This window comes from Phaseolus vulgaris, chromosome 4, assembly GCF_051622355.1.
Source record: "Phaseolus vulgaris cultivar YP4 chromosome 4, ASM5162235v1, whole genome shotgun sequence".
In the NCBI taxonomy this organism is placed as follows: Eukaryota; Viridiplantae; Streptophyta; class Magnoliopsida; order Fabales; family Fabaceae; genus Phaseolus; species Phaseolus vulgaris.
Window position 1 is genome coordinate 31198122 of NC_143501.1, and position 9220 is coordinate 31207341.

The window sequence follows — 9220 nt, forward strand, 5'->3', positions numbered from 1 at the left end:
TTACAACATCGTGTCCTAACTTAGGGATAATCCATCGTGTAAATCCTCCTTCCTCGAAGTGCATCTGGCGCAAGGGGTGACTTTTTAGGTGCCAATTCATGCGCCCCAACCTCTAGTCACTTGCCCTAGGGGTGTATCTACCTTTCTCTCGTACCATGCACATGGTTCGCCCCTGGGCGTGGCCCTCTCACGGGTCGTATCTGTCCCAGGGGTCTCCCAGAGGTGGCGTGGGTACTTCACAAGTCAGGTTACTCCCTACTGGTACTAGAACTATGGCCTTGAAGCCAACTTTCTCTTCTCTTTATTACTGTTCTGAGGTACTGAGGCCTCTCGTGGTGTCGCCCCCTCCATGGTCTTTCCTACCCATGGGTATCGGGGGGTGACACCGTCGATGTCTCATCCTGGCGACGCCTTATCCTGGCGACGCCTCATCCTGGCGACGCCTAAGACTTGGCGATGCCTCATCCTGGCGACGCCTTAAGCGGTCAACCTGTTGTCTTTCTTCCCTTGGGCCCCTATGAGGGGTCCCACCATATGTTGACTTTGACTTTGACTTTGGTCAACGCCCGGGGACGGGACGGTACAAATACTATTGCAAAAAAATTAATTATTCATTTTTATAGAATTAGAAATTGTTGTATTTGGACAACTTGGTAATCAGTGTGAGCATTATGTATGGTTGAAGTTTGGTATGAAAAAAGATCAGAAAAAAAAAACAAAATCAAAAAAATAATTTCTCCATATGTTGTCAGAAGGGAAAAAGTTCAACTTCCTTTTTTACAAAAATCTCCTTAATTGATTCAAAGGTTATTAAATGGTGAAGACAACATAGACAATCATTATTTACAAAATATCCAGAACTACAAAAATATGTTTTCATCACTTCAATTGGTGGGAAAATTCATTCTTTAATTAATGATGCATTTGAACCTCCACAATTTATTCTGAATGGCCAAAAATTACCATCGAATCAGAAGTTTGCTGCCAGAAAGTGGAAGCACTCGTAAGTTTGCACAACTGTACATATAGGATACTGAAAATGAAGTAACAAACAAAGTTTCTAACTTTGAGTAGTGTTGGTAAAAAAAAAAAATTCATAAATGTGGTACTGCTGACAACTAAAAACTTCATCATATTTTATGTATAGGTCCAAAATGAAAGTTTCCAGATTTGATAAGTCGTTAATTGCATATTTGATGAAGAAGATTGATGAGCATAATGTTCTTGCACAATCCTTTAGAAGGGTTAGAGATCTCCTACATACTCATGAACTTTCTGACTTTGGATTGATATTATTGAGAAATTGGTGCAAGTATCTTAGAATTTACAATACTCCTACCTCTGATGAGATAGCAGCAATAGTAGTGGGTGACCTTAGTACCATGGAGGTAGGAAGAGATATTATCATGAAAAAATATTCTGGACAATTGACAATACAACATGAGATACATACAACTTTCATTCCTTTGCAATATCTATTACTGTTTCCATATGGAGAAGATGGTTATCAAGAGGATATTCCAATTCGTGAAGCTACCAGTACCAGTCACATACGAAAAATGGATCGTATTTACTTTAGGGAATTTATTGCTTTCAGAATCAAGACAAAGAAATTGTGTTTGGGAATGTAGTAAACGTACGTCGATTGTTTTAACAATTCTTGGTTGATTCATACACGATGATTGAGGCACAAAGGTTGTCATTCATTAAACCTAACCAACGACTTATTCTTTGTGATATTCTTCGTGCTGTACAAGAAGTAATAAATCAAGGAGAAACAAATTCTTCTGTCATAGGAAAGCGCATAGTTCTACCTTCATCATTTACAGGTGGTATGATTTATATGTTTAATAATTGCCAATATGCTATGACCATATGTAAAAAAATTGGATATCCAAATTTGTTTATCACGATTACGTGCAACATAAACTGGCCTAAAATACGTGATTTTGTTTCCTCAAGAAGGTGTACAACATCTGATAGACCTGACATTGTGTGTAGAGTATTTAAAATGAAATTGGATGAAATAATGACTAATTTAAAAAAAAATGAATTCTTTGGCAAAGTAAATGCAGGTATTTTTATTTTTTTCCTTTTCATACATATCACTGATTTATGAAGTTTTGAAATATAATATGCAAATCCTCTTGTAGGCATGTACATTGTTGAATTTCAAAAAAGGGGATTACCACATGCTCATATATTATTGTGGTTAGACGAAGCAAATAAGTTGGTAAATCCAAGGGACATTGATAAAGTAATTTCAGTTGAATTACCTCGTGCATAATTGTATCCTAAATTGTCAAAGACAGTAGCTGCATTCATGATACATGGACCATGGGGTGCCGCTAGGTTTAGCTCACTTTGCACGAAAGAAGGTAGATGTTCTAAATTTTATCCCAAAAAATATATATAGACGTAGAGATAATGGCATATTCATAGAAAAGAATGAGATTAAATTAGATAATAGAAATGTTGTCCCACACAGTCCATTACTTCTCATGAGATATCAAGGCCATGTTAATACAAAATATTGCAACAAATTCAACTCAGTCAATTATTTGTTTAAATACGTGAACAAAGGTTCTGATAAAGCAAGTCTTAAAATCACAAATCTAAATAGTCAGTTATAGATGAAATACAACAATACTATGATTATATATATATATATATATATATATATATATATATATCTTCATGTGAAGTAGTTTAGAGAATATTCGGGTTTTATATTCATCATAGATGGCCTCCTATTCAAAGATTAAAATTTCATTTAATCCGTGAGCAACCAATGTTGTTTAAAGATGACGATGAAATTGATGAGATCTTGAAGAAAAATGAAGACAAGAATACTATGTTTTTGGCCTGGTTTGAGGCTAATAAGAAGTATGCTGAAGGGAAAACTCTGACGTATGTTGAATTCCCTACTAAATTTGTTTGGATGGCTCAACAGAGGGAATGGAAACCAAGAAAAATCGGTTTTAGCATTGGAAGACTTACCTTTGTTCTTCCAAGCTCAGTCAAATTGTATTATTTGAGGATATTGCTAACTAATAAAAAAGGTTGTATTGATTATCAAAGCATAAAAATTGTTAATAAAGTAACTTACAAGACATATCAAGAAGATTGCTATGCAATGGGCTATTGGCTGATGATAAAGAATTTATTGATGCAATTAAAGAATCTAGCTACATTGCTTCTGCACATCAACTGAAAACTGTTACGTTGCTCATTATGAATACAATGGCTAAGCCTGATGAAGTCTAGAGATATACTTGAAGTTACTATCTAATGATATTCTATATAAAGAAAGGAGAGAGTTCAACTTACCAGGTATAAATGAAATACTTATTCCAAAGTTAACTTATGATTCAAAGTTATGTAATGTATGACTGTTTTTGTATGTCTTAATCAAAAGTTAACTAATAATTCAAATGGTATGTAATGTAAGTTTCTTTTTCTAGGCCTTCATATTGAGGATTCTGAATTACAAAATATTTGTCTTCTGTAAATAGATGAATTATTAGTTTCAAATGGTAAGTCTTTGAAGGACTTTAGTTGTCTGCCTTAACCTATTCATTCAAATTCATATATTTTGGAAAATATAGAACAAGCATGTCTGAAATGCATGCATCATTGTTCACATGTCTTACTGCTGAACAATTGAATGTATATGAAAATATAATGACAACAGTACAAACTCAAGCAGGAGGTTTTTTTTTCTTATATTGATATGGCAGAATAAGCAAAACATTTATGTGGAAAACATTGTCTAATGGAATCAGATAAAAAGGAATGATAGTGTTAAATTTAACTTTAAGTGGCATTGCTTCTTTATTACATGATGGCGGAAGAACAAGTCATTCTACCTTTGGTATTCCACTTCTAATAAATGAGGAATCAACCTATAACATAAGTCACGGAAGCCTTCGTGCTAAGTTATTGATTGAGAAAAAGTTAACTATATGGGATGAAGTGAATAGGTTGTGTTTTGAGGCTTTTGACAAAACATTAAGAGATATTATGAAGGTTGTAGATGAAAAGAAAAGTAACAAACCTTTTGGTGGTAAAGTTTTTGTACTGGGAGGTGATTTTAGGAAAATTCTGGCTGTTGTCAACAAGGGATCAAGATACGACATTGTAAAGGAAAATATAAACTTTTTTGAACTTTAAGAGAATATGAGATTAACAAGACAGGAATTAGTTGAAAGTGTTGCAGAGATCAAAGAATTTTCTAATTGGATTCTAAAGATTGGTAATGGAAATATGAACTTAAATGAAATGGGGGGAAAGCATTATCGAAATACCCAAACATCTCTTTATCGAACACAGTGATTCACCTTTACTCAGCTTAGTTGAATTTGTGTATCCTAAATTCTTGAATAATTTGAGGAATGCTAACTATTTTGATGGCGATGCAATACTTTGTCCGAAGAATGAATGTGTAGATCAAGTCAATGAATTTATCATATGTTTAATGCCTGGAGAAGAAGTTACTTACTTAAGTTCAGACACACCTTGCCAATCTGATGAACATGAACACATTCAAGTTAAGTGGTTTCAATCAGATTTTTTAAACAATATTAAATGCCCAGGAATTCCTAATATTTGCCTAAAACTCAAAACTAGTGTCCCAATAATGCTTTTTTAAGAAATATTTATCAAGTAAATGGACTATGTAATGGCACAAGATTACAAGTTAATGAGTTGGGAAAGAATGTTATTGGTGCTACAATGATTACAGGCAAAAACATTGGTCATAAAATATTTATTCCTAGAATAGACTTGAATCCTTCAATTTCAGGATTGCCTTTCAAGTTTCAAAGAAGACAATTCTCAGTATCCTTGTGCTTTGCAACGACTATAAATAAAAGTCAAGGTCAAACACTTTCCAAAGTTGGGCTTTATCTTCCAAGACTTACATTCACACATGGGCAATTATATGTTGTTATTTCTCTAGTGAAATCTAAAAAAGGTTTGAAAATCTTTCAACAACTAATGTTATTTACAAGGAAGTATTTGAAAATCTTTAAAAAATATGATGATGCATCACACATATAAGGTATGAAAATTATTATATTTTCAATTCATTTTATTTGTTTTTTTACATATAAAAAACGTGACTCTCATGATAGCAAATATGATTGTGTACCAGTATATGTTATTCGCTGGCTCGCTCGTTTGCTTCATCTCGCCAAGTTACTCCATGCCAAGCTCCAAGAGGTTACTACGCTGGAGGCGAGAGTTCTGTCCCTGCGAGTTCGGGTCTTCGAGCTGGAAGAGGCCGAGGAGGAGTCTAAGGCCAAGATTACGAGGCTTGAACAAAGGTCCACCAGTCTTGAAGTGCAGCTTGATCGAGCGAAGGACGAATTTCGTCAGCAAGCCAAGAGGTTTGAAGAAGCTGAGGCTGACCTGATCGGAGACGTTCTCGACGCTTACGATGGGGGATTTAAGGATGTTCTTGCTAAAGTTGCCTGTGTGTATCCTGGAATGGATACTACAGTCTTCTTATCATCGAATCGGGTTGAAAACGGGAAGATCATTCCCGGGGTTTTCCTTGATTCGTATTTGGCTGATGTATAAACTCTACTATCTATCTGCAACCTTTACTTTCCTGAACTCATAAATGCTTTATTTCTATATGTTGAACTGTTTTTTGATTCTCGTAACCGCTCTGTCATGGTACTTGGTGCCAAGACATTTCTTTTAGTGTTGTTGCATGTTCCCCTTATCTTGAGGAGAGGTTTAACTGTGAACTGGGTTGTTCCGCCTTGGCGTTCTTCGCAAGGGAAATGAACTCTTAATTGTCCTCGGCTTCGCTCAAAGGCGCGGATGATTTATCTGACGAACTATTTCGTTCAACCTTGGCGCTTTCACTCGAGAGGGGAGGTGTTCTCTCATGAACCTACCTCTCCGCTCACAAGACCTCTAACGCAAGGAAAACAAGGTCTTTAACTGAAATGTACATAACTCAAGAAAATATTTCAATCGTAATTATCCGGGGACCTCATTAAAAAACCATGGTAAGGGAAAAAGAGTGTCTTCTACTACCATGTACAATATTCTTGCTTAACTGAAGTAAGACTTGAAGTCAGCTGCATTCCATGTGCAAGGAACTGAGCCCTGCTTCAGCGCCTTAAGCCTGCGTGCTTCTTCCCAAAGATCTTTGTTCTCCTGATGGAATTGGTCCACACGGGAGAGACTGGGTGTGAAACTAACGGGGCCACATTCCTTGGTGTTTCTCCCCAGGCTCTTAGCATACTCTGCTTCCCCTATGTGTAAGACCTTGAAACTGACCCTGTCTTTGTTCGGGGGCTGAACCAATCGCCTGGTCGATCATCACCGGTTACCCCAGTTCTGGACTCTACGGTCTTCTCAACCGGGGTTCGCGCCGTCTGATTGAGGATGTTGCTTCGGTTGGAGATTCTCTCTCCAATCTCTCTATCCCCGGAGTTGCCAAACGGATCAGATTTGGTCCTGTGAGCGATTTCTGCTACGACCTCGCCGGGTTTGGAGTGGCTGATCTTGGGAAGGGGACTTCCCTCAGTGTATGGTGGTCCATTAGTGAGCATAAATACCCCTCGCCTTGCCTTGAGGCTATTATTGTAGCATCGTGATGAACATATATTTATTCACACTCACTAGCCTTATTCATAGATTATTGGACTATAATAATAAATAAATCCATTGTTTTAATTAATATTCTTATAATTGGGTTTATTTGGGCCTTAACTATTATTATTGTTAATTTTGTGTTTTTTGAGTAAATTATCTGGAGGAAGCATCTACCTTTGTGAATGGGCCAAATATGCAAAAGTCCAAGTTGCTTCTTGAACCAAAACAGAAAAAATATTCTGAGGAGAAGAAAGAGAAAATAAAAGCTACAAGATTCCAGAAACAGAATTGGAAGCAAATCTTCTGCAAAATAAAAAGAATTATGGAAAGTGGAAACTGTTTACAAAATCTAAACTGCAATATTTTCCCAAGATCCTTGGAGCAGGAAAGCCTATAAAAGGACACAAGCATCAAGGAGAGAAGAGAGAGCTTCATAGGGTTTTCTTAGTTTATTTTCTTCTTAGTAATTCTTTTGTTTTGCCTCCGCATGGAAGGTTAAACCGTTTTGGTTGATTCTTTTGTAATTCCCCATTGAGTTCTAAGGTTTTGTTCAATAAAAGTTTCAATTTTTAATTCTCTATAGCAGTTGTTTTTATTGTCTAATCTCCTGGAAAACTGGTTTTTGTGAGAGGTTGTACTTGAACGCATGATTGAGAGTCTTCCTTATCTTAAACTTTGGTTTCTTAGTTAGTTCGCATTCTTCTAATTAATTTCTTGGGCGCATTATTCAAGGGAGAGGAGGTAAGCATTCCCATGGAGTATACACATGGAACAAAGTGGGTATTGATTAAACTAGTAGACGCATGCTTTACTGGTGAGTTTCACTTGAATCAGATCGGCGCATGTTCAATCTGGTTTAGCTCTGTTGGAGGATTGAGAAAAGATTAATCTTTAGAGAACCTGTGAAGAATTCAATGGTGGAAGAACTTTGGATCAACCGCTTTTTATTTGCTATTTTAATCTCTTTTATATTTTTTGCACAACTATCTCAAACCCCCTTTTTATCTTTATTGTTATTGCTAACTTTTATTGCCTGCAGATAGATTTTAAACCCTGATCAACTGATTTTACTATTGGATTCGTTGGGAGACGACTTGGGGACATTTGTCCACAATTATACTATCATCTCTCTAGTGTTAGACAAGTCTACGCTAGAATCATATTAATTTGACAGCAAAACGACAACTATCACATCGCTTGGCCTCCTTCTAATCTGATTTGATGGTAATCGCCTTTCCTGTCAGGTCTGGTAGCTTCATCTTCATGTGCCTTGTTGATGGTACCGCTCCCAACCTATTCAGCGTTGGTCTACCCAACAACATGTTATAAGCAGAGAAGGCGTTGACGACAAGGTACCTGATGCTCTCCGTTCGTGACGCGATGCCATCTGTGAAGGTGGTCCTCAACTCCAAGTATCCCCACACCTCTACCTGGTCTCCTGTGAAACCGTAGAGACAACCGTCATAGGTCCTTAGCATGTCGGGGGATAGTTGCTGTTTGTTGAAAGTCGCCCAAAACATTACGTCTGCCGAGCTTCCCTAATCTACTAGTACACGGTGCACTTTCCTTCTCGCGGTTAGCACTGAGATTACCACCGGATCATTGTCATTGGGCACGACATCCCTAGGTCAGCATTGGTGAAAATCAGGTCAATGTCGAAGGCGTAGTTGGTCTTTGGTGCTTCCAACGACATCACTATCCGCACGTATCTCCTTCGCTGAGAGGCGGTATAGCCTCCACCCGAGAAACCTCCTGCGATGGTGTGGACCTCACCGTGCACAGAGACTTCGTGCCCCAGGCCACCCCCTGTTGCCGCCACGTCCTCGGTCCCCTGTTTCTCTTGTAGATAATCTCTTAAGAGACCGTTCTTCACCAGCTCGTCTAGCTGGTGTGCTAGCGCTAAGCAATTGCGTATGGGGTGGTTGTATGCTTGGTGGAACTCGCACCAGGCATTCTTGTTGGGCCCGAGCCTCTTGTCGGTCTTGGGAGGCACCTTCAGCCTCTCCGCTATGTTTGGGATAACGATGAGGTCTTTCAACTCCACTATGAAGTCGTGCCTTGGCGGCACGTTATCTCTCTCGCGCCCCCTCGTATTAGGCCTTTGATAGGGCTGCTGCTTCACAGGGGCCTTTATCTCTATCGTCGCCTCGTGGACCCTTAGGGTTTTAGGACGACCTACCGCGAGTGGCTGTGTGGGGACCACGCATGTGCGCTTCTCACTAACTTCTTCCTCCACCGTAATATGGGCCACCGCGTGGCGCTTTATTTTGGCGAAGGTCTTGGGGTGGTTCCGGATGAACACCTCACTAAAGGGTTCCGAAACGATGCCCTTCCTAAACGCGTGCACCATCATCTTTTCTTTTGTGAGGTTTAACCTCACCACTTGCGCTCCAAAACGATGGAGGAACTCCTTATAAGACTATCGTTGATACTGTTTTACATCAAAGAGGTCATAGGATACTGACGGGAGGGCTCGATTCACGATGTATTGTGCCCTGAACAACTTTGTGAGTTGCGGGAACGACGTTACATGGCCATTAGGAAGGCTGACGAACCAGTCCATCGCAGTTCTTGCCAAAGTGCTCATGAACAGCTTGCACCGCAC

The 9220-nt window shown here is 38.6% G+C and overlaps 1 protein-coding gene across 1 annotated transcript; it reads right to left on the reverse strand.

Annotated features, from left to right (window-relative positions):
- Positions 1-8203: 8203 nt before the first annotated feature.
- LOC137838349 (uncharacterized) lies at positions 8204-8965 on the reverse strand. The gene has a single exon (XM_068647594.1). The coding sequence runs from the start codon at positions 8963-8965 to the stop codon at positions 8204-8206; it is 762 nt and encodes a 253-aa protein (XP_068503695.1).
- Positions 8966-9220: the final 255 nt, after the last annotated feature.

Excerpts from the sequence above, each read along its gene's own strand:
- LOC137838349 (XM_068647594.1), bottom strand. The coding sequence starts at position 8,965 with ATGGTGCACGCGTTTAGGAAGGGCATCGTTTCGGAACCCTTTAGTGAG.